The sequence below is a fragment of the Oncorhynchus mykiss genome, chromosome 7, assembly GCF_013265735.2.
Source record: "Oncorhynchus mykiss isolate Arlee chromosome 7, USDA_OmykA_1.1, whole genome shotgun sequence".
In the NCBI taxonomy this organism is placed as follows: domain Eukaryota; kingdom Metazoa; phylum Chordata; class Actinopteri; order Salmoniformes; family Salmonidae; genus Oncorhynchus; species Oncorhynchus mykiss.
Genome location: NC_048571.1, coordinates 21,046,122 through 21,062,368, shown reverse-complemented (window position 1 = coordinate 21,062,368; position 16,247 = coordinate 21,046,122). Strand labels below are relative to the sequence as shown.

The 16,247-nt window shown below is 43.3% G+C and overlaps 1 protein-coding gene across 1 annotated transcript in view; it reads left to right on the top strand.

Annotated features, from left to right (window-relative positions):
• The window catches only part of ly75 (lymphocyte antigen 75), a gene marked incomplete at its 5' end in the record, with an annotated part of 33,774 nt that extends 17,625 nt beyond the window's left edge, over positions 1-16,149 (top strand). The window contains 15 exon segments of the mRNA NM_001195412.1: positions 2,245-2,381; positions 2,888-2,993; positions 3,161-3,315; positions 5,359-5,488; positions 5,766-5,986; positions 6,284-6,446; positions 6,658-6,822; positions 9,487-9,609; positions 9,866-10,057; positions 10,188-10,411; positions 10,587-10,797; positions 13,010-13,171; positions 14,032-14,148; positions 14,372-14,563; positions 14,814-16,149. Of these exon segments, the coding sequence (NP_001182341.1) occupies positions 2,245-2,381; positions 2,888-2,993; positions 3,161-3,315; positions 5,359-5,488; positions 5,766-5,986; positions 6,284-6,446; positions 6,658-6,822; positions 9,487-9,609; positions 9,866-10,057; positions 10,188-10,411; positions 10,587-10,797; positions 13,010-13,171; positions 14,032-14,148; positions 14,372-14,563; positions 14,814-14,986 (2,471 nt within the window). The 3' untranslated portion in view covers positions 14,987-16,149.
• Between the last annotated feature and the right edge of the window lie 98 nt (positions 16,150-16,247).

Genomic DNA, 16,247 nt, shown 5'->3' with positions numbered 1-16,247 from the left:
AAATTGAAGCTGAGAGTCTGACTTTATCATTTCAAATCCAAACTGCTGGAGTACAGAGCCAAAACAACAACAAATGTGTTAGTCTCCCAATACTTTTGGAGCTGACTGTATGTTGTTCATTAGATACGATAAGCCCTATATATACTATCCCAGTAGAAGATCTCCTTCAAATGTTGATATTTGGATGCGTTCTCAATTCATTATCCAGTTTGTCTACAAATTCATTATTGATATGTTGGATTCACGTCTCCATCTCAACCAAAAATCTTACTTAAGGAATAGCAGTAAATCAAACTTCAAATAGTTAACTTGTAGATTTAATTTGAAATCAACCGACCATCCTTCATATACAAGAACATATCGAAAGGTAAAAGTCATGAATATCATAGTATTTATAGAGCTAATGGTAACTACTTCTAAATGTCTCAATGTGTTGTGTTTCCAAAGCTAAGCAGGGTACTTAGAGGTAGGCATCTGGATTGTAGACTCGTTCGGGCTCCCGAGTGGCGCAGTGGTCTAAGACACTGCATCTCCATGCAAAAGAGGCTGCGTCACATCTGGCCGTGATTGGAAGTCCCATAGGGCGGTGCACAATTGGCCCAGTTTCGTTTAGCTGAGGTTGTCCGTCATTGTAAATAAGAATTTGTTCTTAACTGACTTGCCTAGTTAAATAAAAGGTTAAATAAACATTACCCCTCATATTCCAGTAGGAGTCACTGTTCAGGCAGAAATCCTTGGACACATTTTATTTCAATATATATTTTTATTTAGCTTGACTTTGAAACAATGATGTTGGTTCAAACATACCATTTTACTATCAACATTGAAACGAGGTCAAATAAAATTTGTCTCATTAAATCTAAAATTCGACAATTTCAACCACCCAATATACTGTATATTGAATATATGATTAAAACATATTTTGTACGTTTCTATGTGGAATTGAACTAAATTGCAATGTATACATAGTTCTGATGATTATGTCAATTAGATTGATGTAACAACCTGTTAGTCAGCTTAAATACATGTATTTATACTGAACTTAAATATGCAACATGCAACAATTTTAAAGATTTGACTGAGTACAGTTCATATTGAAATCAGTCAATTTAAATAAATTATTTAGGCCCTAATCTATGGATTTCACATGACTGGGAATACAAATATGCATCTGTTGGTCACATATACCTTTTTTAAAAAGTCAGTATCTGGTGTGACCAACATTTGCCTCATGCAGCGCGACATCTCCTTCGCATAGAGTTGATCAGGCTGTTGATTGTGGCCTGTGGAATGTTGTCCCACTCCTCTTCAATGGGTGTGCGAAGTTGCTGGATATTGGCGGGAACTGGAACACGCTGTTGTGCACGTCAATCCAGAGCATCTCAAACATGCTCAATGGGTGACATGTCTGGTGTGTATGCAGACCATGGAAGAACTCGGACATTATAAGCTTCCAGGAATTGTGTACAGACATGTGACATGGGGCCATGCATTATCATGAGGTGATGGAGGAGGATGAATGGCACGACAGTGGGTCTCAGGATCTCGTCACCGTATCTCTTCGCGTTCAAATTGCCATTGATAAAATGCTATTTCTCTTCGTTGTCCGTAGCTTATTCCTGCCCATACCATAACCCCACACCACCATGGGTCACTCTGTACACAACACTGACATCAGCAAACCGCTCGCCCACACGACGCCATACACGTGGTCTGCGGTTGTGAGGTCAGTTGGACGTACTTCCAAATTCTATAAAACGACGTTGGATGCGGCTTATGGTAGAGAAATTAGCATTTAATTCTCGTGCAACAGTTCTAGTGGATATTCCTTCCATCAGCATGTCAATTGTACACCCCCTTAAAAGTTAAAACATCTGTGGCATTGTATTGTGTGATAAAACTGCACATTTTAGAGTGTCCTTTTATTGCCCCCAGCACAAGGTGCACATATGTAATGATCGTGCTGTTTAATTAGTTTCTTGAAAGGCCTCACCTGTCAGGTGGATTGATTATCTTAGAAAAGTCGAAATGCTCACTAACAGGGATGTAAACAAATTTGTGCACAACATTTTAGAGAAATAAGCTCACACATATGGAACATTTCTGGGGTCTTTTATTTCAGCTCATGAAACATGGTACACAACACTTTATATGAAACAATGTTCATTCAACCAATGTGTGCCCAGTGGGTTGTTACCTTCCGGTCACTCACACACACTCACTCACACACACCTGCCCCTCCAGAGTACGAGTACAGCTGTGAGCTGAAGCTGCCATTCGTGTGTGAGAGACACAATACCACAGCTATAGAGACCCACCCTGGAGAGCCTCACCCCAATGGTCTGCCCTGTGAGAGCGACTATTTACGCTTCAGGGACAAGGTCAGTCTGTCGTACACACACACATACACTGGAGGCTGGTGTCACTGGACGGCCATACAGTAACGGCTGAAATGGAATGAATGGAGCGGTATAAAACACATGGAAACCAGTTGTGATACTGTTTAATTTGTTCCATTCCAGCCATGACAATGAGTCCGTCCTCTGATCTAGTCTACATACAGGTACATTCTGTGTAAGCAAGAATGGGTGTGGTATATGGCCAATATACCACGACTAAGGGCTGTTCTTACGCACGACACAACGCAGAATGCCTGGATACAGCCCTTAGCTGGGGTATATTGGCCATATACCACCAACCCCGTGGTGCCTTATTGCTATTATAAACTGGTTACCAATGTAATTAGAGCAGTAAAAATGTTTTGTGGTTGTTATGTTATGTTATGTGGTTTACGGTCTGTTCACGGCTGTCAGCCAAATCAGCATTCAGGGCTTAAACCACCCAGTTTCTAATCATTGTTATTGAATGTTGCCGTTGCCTTTTCCAGTGCTACGTGGTGATCAAGCCTCTGTACCTGACTTTTCAACACGCCAACGAGCACTGTCAGTCGATGAGAGGAACTCTACTCACTATCACAGACCAAGTTGAACAGGGTGAGTAGTAAACCTTCCAGTGGATGCCTTTTACCTATCTGTCTTTTTATTCATCATGTTTGTCAATAGACAGCCTTCCATTCTCCTGAGAGGACCAATGGTTGATGTCCCTTCAGTCTTATCCAGCGGTTGTTGACTAGTTGCGCCTATCTGTTTGTTGTGGTCAGACTTTGTGACCTCGCTGTTGCCGGCGCAGCCCCAGAAGACGTGGATTGGCCTGAAGCTCAAACAGCAGGACCCAGAGTGGGTGGATGACTCCCCGGTCTCCTACCTCAACTTTAACCCCCTGCTTCATGGCCTACTCAGGCCCATACTCGTCAACGTGAGTTCCCACTCACTTCCCTTCTCAATTCTATCCAGCGTGGCCACAGGGATCAATGAGTTATAACTTAGAGTTATAACATAGAATTCAATCAAAACCCAGTAAGCATACCTCTCATTCAAATGAAATCATAGATTAGTTTTACTGTAAAAATACCAGGCAGTTGGTCAGAATCAGGGGTGAAAGTAAGCTAGCTAGCTAGTACCCCATACCGGTAAAACCTGATCCTATCACAATAATGAAAACACTTTTTTTTTTTTCACCCCAATTTCGTGGTATCCAATTGTTTAGTAGCTGTTACTACAAGTAGTAGTTGTTTATCTTGTCTCATCGCTACAACTCGGGAGAGCTCGGGAGCTCGGGAGAGACGAAGGTTGAAAGTCATGCGTCCTCCGATACACAACCCAACCAAGCCGCTTCTTAACACAGCGCGCATCCAACCCGAAGCCAGCCGTACCAATGTGTCGGAGGAAACACCTTGGTTAGCGTGCACTGCGCCCGGCACGCCACAGGAGTCGATGATGAGACAAGGATATCCCTACCGGCCAACCCCTCCCTAACCCGGACGACGCTAGGCCAATTGTGCGTCGCCCCACAGACCTCCCGGTCGCGGCCGGTTACAACAGAGCCTGGACGCGAACCCAGAGTCTCTGGTGGCACAGCTGGCGCTGCAGTACAGCACCCTTAACCACTGCGCCACCCGGGAGGCCCTCAATTAAAACACATTTTAAGAGAACTATTACAGTATTTATCATTGCCGCATGCAAGTCGCATGAAAAATGTGTGAATAGACTTGAAAACTTGTGGAATTACGCTCCAAAATGCAGTGTGGTTCGATGATAAGGCAGAGATGAGTGGCCGAGACCGCAGCAGTGTACGCATCAATTCAGGTTACAAGACTTGTGCAGGCCTAATGGATGACAATAACAATGTGTGGTGTTTTGTAAGTGGTCTCTTTGAATTGATCAAATGGCACCGTATGGATGCCAGAATATGACTAACCCAGTAGTTGGAATAGTGACTGGAAAAGGACAGTAGTCCTCACATGTAGCCTATTATAATATGAACTCCTACACAATTAAGCTTTCCTCTCAGTAAAATGATAGACCAAATGTTAATTTTGTCTCAGGACCAGGAATGGAGAAATAGGATTTATTTATTTCAGCATTTTGAGAGATTGAGAATCCCGTTGGGTGACCTAAAGGTGCAATTTCAGCATAAAAGCTGACAGTATTTCATTTTCAACCACATAAAATATGCATCCAAGATGAACTTAAATACTATCAGAAACATGTTGGATCATTTCCTGGAAACGGGTCAAATTGATGTCATTTGGAGATCTCCCTGGTCCCTAAACGTCCACGTGAGAAAAGCAGAAATCAAAAGAGAAAACTTTACTGATGTCAACTAGATTGTTGATGACGCATTGATCATTCTATCGATTTATGACATCATTCTGGTGAGCAAGGCTTTATTTAGTCTTCCAAACAATCATCAAGTAATGACAAGAGTAGCTGCATGTATCTAGTTATAGACAGGTTGACTAACAAATAGTCTACAAAATGTCGAAAATCATAAGCAGCCCGTCGTTCCACCGCCCCTTAGTGACGTTCGCAAGTAAACAGAAGTAATTCTTTGAAAATCAGTTAAAAACATGGCTGGTTGTGTTTATGCCACATTAAAAGGTAGGCTAATATATTTTAAAAATTAAGACGACAAAGCTTTATTAGCTCCATAGAGATCCTATTAAATTAATAGGATTCTATATGTAATTCTATGATTAGGCCCATTAAACAATAATAAGCGCGTTCACCAATAGGAGGCCTCCATACCGGGAAGAAATTAAATGTACTTTAACCACTGGTAAGAGTGCGTGCAGGTAGGTTTTTTAAACAAATGATGGGACTACATAAACATTACTATGATAGCCTATACTAAATACCAGTCTCTAAAAAACATGTTCCACATCTGTTTCAAAGTTCAAGGTCATCATAACCTATAACTAACTCTCTGTGTCCCTGTTGTTATTGTGTCTGTCTGCAGCTTCATGACCCAGAGAGAATTGAGCTGTGTGTCTTCGTGTTCAACGACCCCAGCTCTGCCATGATGGGCTCCTGGGACTACACCTCCTGCTCTGACCAGCAATATGTGTCCATCTGCCAGCACTATGCAGGTACACCACCGCTACCTAGCAGCAGAGGGCGCCAAACACATCCAATTATCTGTGCTTATCTTGTCCGTGTTGGTGAAAGAACGGATGACGTGTGGACTCTACAGTCAGAAGGCTTGTGATAGAAAGACTCTTGATATTAAGTGTATGAAGTAGATTGATATTATTGATAGTTGTTACTTGATATTGCTACTGTTTTGTGGAGTGGAAATTGAGCATATTGAGCATAATAGGGTTTAAAACCTCGTCTGACCCCTTTAAATCCCTCTCATGTTCTCAGACAAGCCAGAGGAGCCCCAGTTCCAGTTGGAGCCATTCCAGGTCAACAACCACACCTTTAAGCTGCTTCAGAAGAACATGACGTGGCACGAGGCTCTGGCGGAGTGCAGGAACCAGAACATGGACCTGGCCAGCGTAGCCGACACCCTGCTGCAGTCGGTCCTCACCGTGCACGTCACCCGCGCACGCAGCCCCATGTGGATCGGCCTCTTCAGCGCAGACGTAAGTGGCCATAGCTCTTCACCCTAACCCGTTGGTGTTCGCAGATCTAAAAGAAAGGGATGGGTTTAAGGCAACATGGCAAAGCAAACAACCGGTAGCCCATTGGGAGGCTAGGCGGAGCCGTCACCTTGTAGAATAGGCCACACCCATCCTGTTCCCAGTTCTGCAGTCACTGAATGATAGTGGCTGATTTCATAATGACGATTTCACAGATTCTACAGTGCGGTTCAGTTTGTTCTTAATGGACTTGCCTGGTTAAATTAATAAGGAACTCAACTCAGCGTTTTGTATTGTCAGGATGGTGTCCACTACCACTGGACAGACCACAGTCACACGGTGTTTAGTCGCTGGTCCTCAGAGCCCACCGTTGGACACTGTGTCTTCCTGGACACGGACGGCTTCTGGAAGGCTACGGAGTGTATGGAACAGTTGGCAGGGGCTATCTGCCATGTTCCACACGGTAAGACAGCAATACAGTGGCTCAGTTGGTAAGAGCTGGGGTCTTGTAATGTAATGGTCATACCAAAAGTGTAAGCACTATGGATGCAATTGTCTGTTAAGTGGCATAATTAAAACAAGACAGGATGATAATCAACCAAGCACTCTCCTCAGACAGCAACTGTGTATTTTGGCATTTTAATTTTATGAATGAACACTTTCAATGTTTCCAGAAGAGACTCACACCACCCCTGAGGACAGGGCTGTGAAATGTCCTCACAAGAGCGGCGGGCCAAACTGGATCCCCTTCAAGAACAACTGCTACACCTTCCAACTGGCATCGTCCAGATGGGAAGAGTTTGACAAGGGCCAGATACTTCAGACGTGCAAGAAACTGGGTAAGGAGCAGGGACACCGTTTGGCACAGACATCAGTCAGGAACCATTTGTACTGTGAAGACCTCCACAAACAAGATACATATTAGAAACATGTCCTATAGTCTCAATTAGAAATGCGAAAAAGAGGGAGCGCTGCTTTGGCATCAAATATGAAGACGAAGAGAGATGCTCATTGGAGAATGGGGTATAATTTATAACGACCAAATGAGGTTGCGGCGGTGTAAAAACATCATGCTTCCAAAACATTCAAAGCATTCTCTCTCTTTGTGGAAAAGTTTGAAAAAATCCTTTATTTTAGCAAAAAATGTGAACTCACCAACGTGTGTTGCTCAGCGGCCTTCTTCAGGGTTCAACAGGTGCATAGTAGTGACAGGTGAAACGAATGACCAGAAAATAAACAAATACAAATAAATCAATCAAATATAACTATAGGCCAATACAATGTTTCACACAAATAAACAACTCAAGATTAATAAATACAAAAATACAATTCTAATAGTTACAGAAGTACAATAACAAAAAAAGAAGCAAAATCAATTTCATTGTTCAACCCTGAAAGACAGTAGCTTTGAGTGTGTGTATCCAGAAGGTTTCCCTGAAGCCTGTAACCCCCCATCTTGTTGATGGATACCACCTCTATGGCCATGGCTTTAAGCAAGGCCTTGGGATAATTGTCATTGATGGAATATTTATGTTCTGCCGGTCTGTCTTTTAGTGTCCTTTTTGTGCAAACCAATATAAAAACGACCACATGGGCACTCCAACCTATAAACAACAAACACAGTGTTGCATATTCGCAGAATATTGGATTTGGTAAGTTATTTCCTTGTGTAATTGAACGTTTAGTTTTTTTCTATGTTGGGGCAGTGGTTGCAGTGTCCCCACAGAAAGGTGCCAGTGGGTTTGGAAAGCCAGTTGGCTTTGACTGCGGGGGAGGAGGGGGGGGGGGGGGGTTATTTGACTGCACCAGCTTGTCCCGTAGGGTGGGCGCGTGTCTATAAGAAAAGCATGGCAGCTCGGTAAAAACTTCACCTAATGCAGGGTCCATTTTGATGATACTCCAATTCTGTTTGATGATATTCTTTATGTGAGATGCCTCTCTGCTGTACTGGGTAACAAAATACATTTGGTTTGACTTTTGGGGCCTTTGGTATTGTCTGAGCATATTTTCTCTATCTAAGGATGTATCCTTTATTATGGATTGATTGACAACACTTGATTTGTATCTCTGTTTCAGCAACTTTATTTAGGAAATCATCCCCCTTGTAACAAATGCTCTGTAGCCGCTGAAATGGGCATGACGCCTCTGTGTGGAGCTGAAGCAGTTCATTGTCAGGTGATCGAAACGACAAAATGACGTCATGTATATCCTCCGTACCACATGATTTAATCAAAAGAAAATGGATTAAAGAGGATCAAACAAAAAATCTCCCCAACCGTAGTCCTAAAAACACATTTGCGTAGTTGGGTGCAAAACAGGCGGCCATTACTGGCCATTTGACTTGTCTGTTGGACCTGAAAAAGAGTTGGAAGAAAAAGAACAACGTTATTGTTTAGTGCCCGCTTTGTTAGAGAAACTCTGGGGCTGCGCTTCCCTCTGGGCCGAGTTGAAGATGGTGTTTCGGAGCCTCGAGAACCTCGCTGTGTACAATACCCCAATTGTCCGATAAATTCTATAGGAAGAGAGACTGCAGATTCTTTCAAACTATTTTGTTAAAAGATTTGCACAAATGAAGCAATCAACCATCACTAAGAAGAGTCAGAGTTGGAAGCTCAACGAACAGAGTTGTCTCTCAGCTGTTATGGGAAAGTCCAACCTCATTGTCTATGTGGCAGTCAGCAGATGTGTGCAAACAGGGGTGGAGAACATAGTGTATAAAAGGCGTTTAGCTTGTCTGTGTAGATTAAGATAGCTGACGTTGACCACCATTGTCTGTTCCTTCCTGCATGTTTCCATACAGAGGAGTTCCTACAGACAGTACAAACGGGATGTCACATACTGCGGTCGCACCCGGCGCTTATCTGTACGCCCAGAGTTATAACTAAGTCACACAAGACAACAAGCCTTCATCAGGGAAATAAAACACTAGCCTAAAACAATGGACAATTCTCTAAGTAAAAACAGCATGGTATGTTTCATTTTGTACATTTCCGCGACGCTTCATACAGTATTTTCCATGGTATTACAGATGCAGTTCTTGACACAAACAGAAACGTACATTTATTGTCTTGACCATTCACCCTCTGGATGGCACACGCACACATACACATACACATACACGATCCATGTTTCAATTGTCAAACAGGCTTAAGCATCCTCGTTTAATTACCTGTCTCCTCCCCGAAGTGGATTTAGTGACATCAATAAGGGATCCTAGCTTTCAGCTGGTCAGTCTGTCATGGAAAGAGCAGGCGTACCTTCCACAAGAGAGCGCCTTGGATATTCCTTTTAAATATTAGGTTTTTACATCGCTGCAACTTCATTTGGTCGCTATAAGTCTCAATTAGACTTTTTTTGAGATTTAAAAAATGGACATTGATGCCTGGTCAAAACAGACTTCATCTGTGCTCTGATTTGAAGGTGTTTATTAATTAAACATACACACCGCTTATGTACGAGTAACAAAGTCTTTATGAAGTGTTACCGGTTGATGTTCTCCTCAGATGCTGATGCAGACATCCTGACCATCAGGAACGTAGTGGAGAATGAGTTTGTGAAGGAGCAGCTCCTTCCCTTCAAAGACCTGGTGCAGTTTGTCTGGCTAGGGGTGTTCAACGATGACAACGGTGAGTGGACTGGACCGGGCTCCCCGTATTAATCTCCCCAACACTCAGCATGGATAGTGTGTCCTTCTGTTAGATCTGCTGTTTGGACTTTCATATCATCATTCATTGCCCTGCATTATGAGGAGACGCTGAATTGGATCCTTGTAAAAATGTCTTACTGGATCATCAAGTCTGAAGCTTACTCACTGATCGTCGTTGTATTCTTGTGTGATGAGACGTGTAATACATGTCAAGTGGTTGCTCCTGTCCTTGGTAGATAACCAGATGAAGTGGTATGACGGTACCAACGTCCAGTACTCTAACTGGGGAGATGGAAGACCAAGCGTCTCAGCCAGCGATGAGTTTGTGGCGGGTCTCAACACTGAGGGAGTCTGGGAGATATTCACCAACAAACGCCACTTCAGCCCCTTCAAGCAGAGAAGCATTGTGGTCTGCAAATTGGATAAAGGTTGGTAGACCCCATTCAGACAAACATACTTCACCTATTCACAAGGAGTACTATATTTTTTTTAAATTACAACTAAATAATACATTTTGCACTTGATTGACTCTATTAACACATTTTCTTCGTCCCCAAGACTCTAAGGACGAATACAATCAGTCGGTCAGGGACTTTGAGCGCTATGGCAACCTGAGCTACCACGTGATAACCAGGAAGTTGAGCTGGTTCCAGGCGCTGGAGGAGTGTGGCCGTGGCAACGGACACCTGGCCAGCGTGCATGACACCGGGCACAACGCTCACATGGAGCTTATCGCCAAGCGAGACGGCTTCCCGCTGTGGATCGGTCTGTCCAGTCAGGATGTAAGGGAGCTTAGCCACAATGCCACTAACACGGCGGCCATTTCTATTGAGAATAACTTCATCTTTTGCAGGAATTTAGTTAAACGGCAGGTAGACATTAAATGCAAAATTTGCTAAGCACCTCTAGTGTGAAGTTTGTTGAGTAATACTGCATCCCCCTCCCCTCTCTGCGCAGGCTAGTGGCTCTCAGTCTTATGAGTGGTCCGATGGGACTAAGTATCACTACAGTCAGGCGGGACTCTCCGACACTGTTGTCAAGTCCAGCTCAGACCCTCAGAGTGTCTGTGTGTACATCACTCCCCATGGCACCTGGATGAGAATGGACTGCAATGCCAAGCTGGACGGAGCCATCTGCTACAACACCACCATCACCACCCCCACTCAGAGTAAGATCCAGTCATATTACCTAGCCTATTAAATCACCACCACCACCCCCACTCAGAGTAATACCCAGTCCTAGTACCTAGTCTATTACATCACCACCCCAACACAGAGTAAGACCCATTCCTAGTACCTAGCCTATTACATCACCACCCCCACTCAGAGTAAGACCCAGTCCTATTGCCTAGCCTATTACAACACCACCATCACCACCCGCACTCAGAGTAAGACCCAGTCCTAGGACCTAGCCTATTACATCACCACCCCCACTCAGAGTAAGACCAAGTCCTAGTACCTAGCCTATTACATCACCACCACACAGAGTAAGACCCATTCCTAGTACCTAGCCTATTATATCACCACCATCACCACCCCCACTCAGAGTAAGAGCCAGTCCTATTGCCTAGCCTATTACATCACCACCATCACCACCCCCACTCAGAGTAAGACCCAGTCCTAGTACCTAGCCTATTACATCACCACCATCATCACCCCCACTCAGAGTAAGACCCAGTCCTATTGCATAGCCTATTACATCACCACCCCCACTCAGAGTAAGACCCAGTCCTAGTACCTATCCTATTACATCACCACCCCCACTCAGAGTAAGACCAAGTCCTAGTACCTAGCCTATTACATCATCACCATCTCCACTTAGAGTAATACCCAGTCCTATTACCTAGCATATTACATCACCAACATCACCACCCCCACTCAGCGTAAGACCGGGTTCTATTACCTAGTCTATTACATCACCACCATCACCACCCCCACTTAGAGTAATACCCAGTCCTATTACCTGGCCTATTACATCTCCACCATCACCACTCAGAGTAAGACCCAGTCCTAGTACCTAGCCTATTACTCCATCACCATCGCCACTCAGAGTAATACCCAGTCCTATTACCTAGCATATTACATCACCACCATCACCACTCAGAGTAAGACCCAGTCCTATTACCTAGCCTATTACATCATCACCATCGCCACTCAGAGTAATACCCAGTCCTATTACCTAGCATATTACATCACCACAATCACCACCCCCAGTCAGCGTAAGACCCAGTCCTATTACCTAGTCTATTACATCACCACCATCACCACCCCCACTCAGATTAAGACCAAGGCCTAGTACCTAGCCTATTATATCACCACCATCACCACTCAGAGTAAGACCCGATCTTATTACCTAGCATATTACATCACCACAATCACCACCCCCAGTGTGGTTCTACGGTCTTAGAACCTACCCTATTAGTATTACATCACCACTCAGAGTAAGACCCAGTCCTATTACCTAGCATATTACATCACCACCATCACCACCCCCACTCAGAGTAAGACCCGGTCTTATTACCTAGCCTATTACTTCATCATCACCACCACTCAGAGTAAGACCCAGTCCTACGGTCTTAGAACCTACCCTATTAGTTTTACATCACCACTCAGAGTAAGACCCAGTCCTACGGTTGTAGTACCTACCCTATTAGTATTACATCACCACTCAGAGTAAGACCCAGTCCTACGGTCTTAGAACCTACCCTATTAGTATTACATCACCACTCAGAGTAAGACCCAGTGCTGGTACCTAGTCTATTACATCACCACCCCCACTCAGAGTAAGACCTGGTCTTATTACCTAGCCTATTACATCATCACCACCACCACTCAGAGTAAGACCCAGTCCTACGGTCTTAGTACCTACCCTATTAGTGTTACATCACCACTCAGAGTAAGACCCAGTCCTACGGTCTTAGTACCTACCCTATTAGTATTACATCACCACTCAGAGTAAGACCCAGTGCTGGTACCTAGTCTATTACATCACCACCCCCACTCAGAGTAAGACCTGGTCTTATTACCTAGCCTATTACATCATCACCACCACCACTCAGAGTAAGACCCAGTCCTACGGTCTTAGTACCTACCCTATTATTATTACATCACCACTCAGAGTAAGACCCAGTCCTACGGTCTTAGTACCTACCCTATTAGTATTACATCACCACTCAGAGTAAGACCCAGTCCTACGGTCTTAGTACCTACCCTATTAGTATTTATTTATTATACACACAACTTGAATTCTTGTGTTAAGAAGACATTGATGTTTAATGAGCGATCTGAGCAGATTTGTTTTACATAGTATACACACCAATCTTTTAAGATTCCATAAAATAAATCCCTCCAATGTCATCTGTTTTTGTTTGTCTAAATCAGGATCGAACCTCGCAGTTCCCCAGGTGGCCAACAACTGCCCTCAGAACAGTGGCTTGTCTAAGTGGGTTGAGCACCAGGACCACTGCTATGCTTTTGACATGACCTTCTATAACTACTCTGTGTACAGCATGGAGGATGCCAAGAGCATCTGTGAAAGGCTTGGTAAGTCACCCACTATCTCTCCTATTTGACACGTATATATTTCTGTATTATTGTATATAAGTTGAGTTTTACATTATTGCAGCATCTTGGGTTAGGTTGTTATGGTAAGAGAATGGTTTCCCTATAACCAACCTGATTAAATACAAGTATTTCATATTTACTCTTATAAACTGGGTAGTTTGGTTCCTAGATGCTGATTATCTGAAAGCTGTGGTATATCAGATATTATAAACTGGGTGGCTCGAGCCCTGAATGCTGATTGGCTGACAGCCGTGGTATATCAGTCCTTATACCAAGGGTATGACAAAAATTACGAGCGGCAGGTAGCCTTCGAGGTTAGAGCATTGGCCCAGTAACTGAAAGGTTTGCATGTTCCAAAACCGGAGCTGACAAGGTCAAATAAATATGAAATAAAATCTGTCGCTGTGCCCTTGAGCAAGGTACTTAGCCCTAATTGCTCCATTAGTGCTCTACAATGGCGACCCAGGCCATGACCCTACTCCCTGCGGGTCTCAGGGGGAGTTGGGATATGCAAAAAAATAAAAACATATTTCCATTACAGACCTGTGTGTAACAGGACAAATATAAGCACCCAAATGATTATTCTAATTACATTGGTAACCAGTTTATAATAGCGATAAGGCTCCTCTGGGGTTTATAGATAATATACCACAGCTAAGGGCTACATCCAGGCACTCTGCGCTGTGTTGTGCATAAGAACAGCCCTTAGCCGTGGTATATTGGCCATATACCACACCCCCCCAGGCCTTATTGCTTAATTAGTACACCATGATCAAATCAAGTGGTTTCCTACTTACAGTACAGTGCATGTATGCCTCCTTTTTGCCTTTGATTGACAGATGCACAGCTGCTGACCATAATGACCAAAGAGGAGAATGACTTTGTCTCTGGCTACATGGCAGACAACCCTCTCATCACCAGTAGGGTGTGGCTCGGCATGGACCTGGACAAACAAGGTAAACTGACCTGACTCGTACAATAGGATAGGCTTGTCACTTATTACTGTTATGAGACATTATATTTATATTGGACAGCATGGAAGTTGTGTGCACTTCATTTGGAAAGTCAGGCACTTTAAAATACATAAAAATTCTACATGCCAATACAGTACATTCTACTCAAATAAAGTTGTCTATTTTAACTCAGAATAGAATCAGTAATGCTTCCTCTGTCTTCCAGGTCAGCCAGTGGGCTGGGTGGACGGTTCCTCTCTGGCCTTCTCTAACTGGGAGACCAAGGGTTCTGCTAGTGGGGTGAAGACAGCGACCCAGCAGAACTCTTGTGCTGTCATGGTGTCTGCAGACGGAGGTGTCTGGAGCAGAGTCAGCTGCAAGGACAGCCACAGCCGCATCGTCTGCAAAGTACCCACACGTGAGTACAATAGTGCAATGGTTCACCAGTCTCAACTCATACATACTTTTTTACTATGTGGATAGCAGCATGCCCTGGTGACCACTCCAAGCTATTGCATGTAACAAGAGTCGATTGTATATGGCTCATAGATTTCCCCGGCTTCGCTGTGGTTATGGTTATTATATATTTGTAAACATTGATGTGCTTGAAACAACGACTTTCTTGGCCAGTTTGGAGATGTGTTTCTGACTGGCTGTGTTGCCTCCAGGGTCGGGGAGCGTCCCGGTGGCGCTGGTCTTCTTCCTGGTCGTCCTCACCGCCCTTCTGGCGGCCATCGGCTTCGTCGTTTATAAGAAGAGCAGGGCCAGATTCAACTCCACCGTGCGCTACAGGAGAACCATTGATGATGCTGACAGCACTAGTATAATGGATGCAGAGTGAGACTTGTCTTCTATCTATGCAGTTTAAAGAAGCAGTTATTTGCCTACATTTATTCAGTATGGAAATATTATTATGCAGCAAACTGAAACCTGGCTGCCTTTTCATTTTAAAAGACAACTTTATTTATTTGTATAAATTCCCAAGCAGGCTTTTTTTTTTGCATTTTCTGTGACATTGTAAATATTGGCAAAAGGATTTTGAGAATCCCCAAACTAGAATTTTAGTATTTTTTGGTTGTTTTACCTTATGTTTTAATTAACTTTACAATGATTATTTTAGAGAAAGAGCTGCCACATTGAACAGTTGCTGCAGTGTTGATGGACTTGACAAAAAAGGCACTGGATACGTGATGCTTGTTGTCAGGGTATTTTTCCTTCTCGGAGGCACTGATGTTTTTCTCTGTTTTCACTCTTTGTGATTATTTTGTCATGGAGGAAGGTGTCGTTTTCACTGTTGGTCATTGACGAAAGAAGGAACAACTGCATCATGGCACTTTCATTAACAGAACTATAATTATTAGCTTGATGTACTTTCATCATTTAAAAAACAATTTAAGGTCTAATACAGGTACTCTAGCTAATGCAGTCCAACACAGACTCCCTTAGACAATTTGGAGTGGCATGCATTCTCATTTGCCATTTGGCCATTTCAACTACATGCAATTCATTCCAACTGTAAATGCCTTAGGTGCATTCTCTTTGTCATGACTGTAACCTTCCTCTCCTATGCGCTCAAACTACTGAGAACATTTGCACTTTAAATTGAAACGTTTTATCGTGAATAATGCCTTAGCAGTTGTTTCTGCCACGTTCAAGCACAATAGTTGTCTTAGGGGTGTTCATTTGGGGTTAATGTTTTCAAAGGTCGCTACTTGCTGAGGCCTCAAACTGCACACAGCTGCTGTAAATGCTTTGTAAATATTTAAATTCTTTTTTTTTAAATTGTATTATGGAGAATCTAAACCAAAGATGTTTTTTTGAATCTCGTGAATGTTGATAACCTGGACATTCCTCTAGACTTTATTTGGATCTGCCTTGCAACAATGCTTGTTAACTAGGATTACCATTCCCAAAATGTTCAACAGTATCTTCATATCTACATTTTGGTCCCAAGCAGACCATCCACAACACTATGGTCTTCCAATAAAATAGGTTTGTCTTTAAGGGCTGAGTCCTGTCATTTTTGTTGTTGAGGAAATGAATAGATTTCAGACGTGGGTATCACTGTGACCTACCACAATAACTTTGTTTGGAGGCGGCAA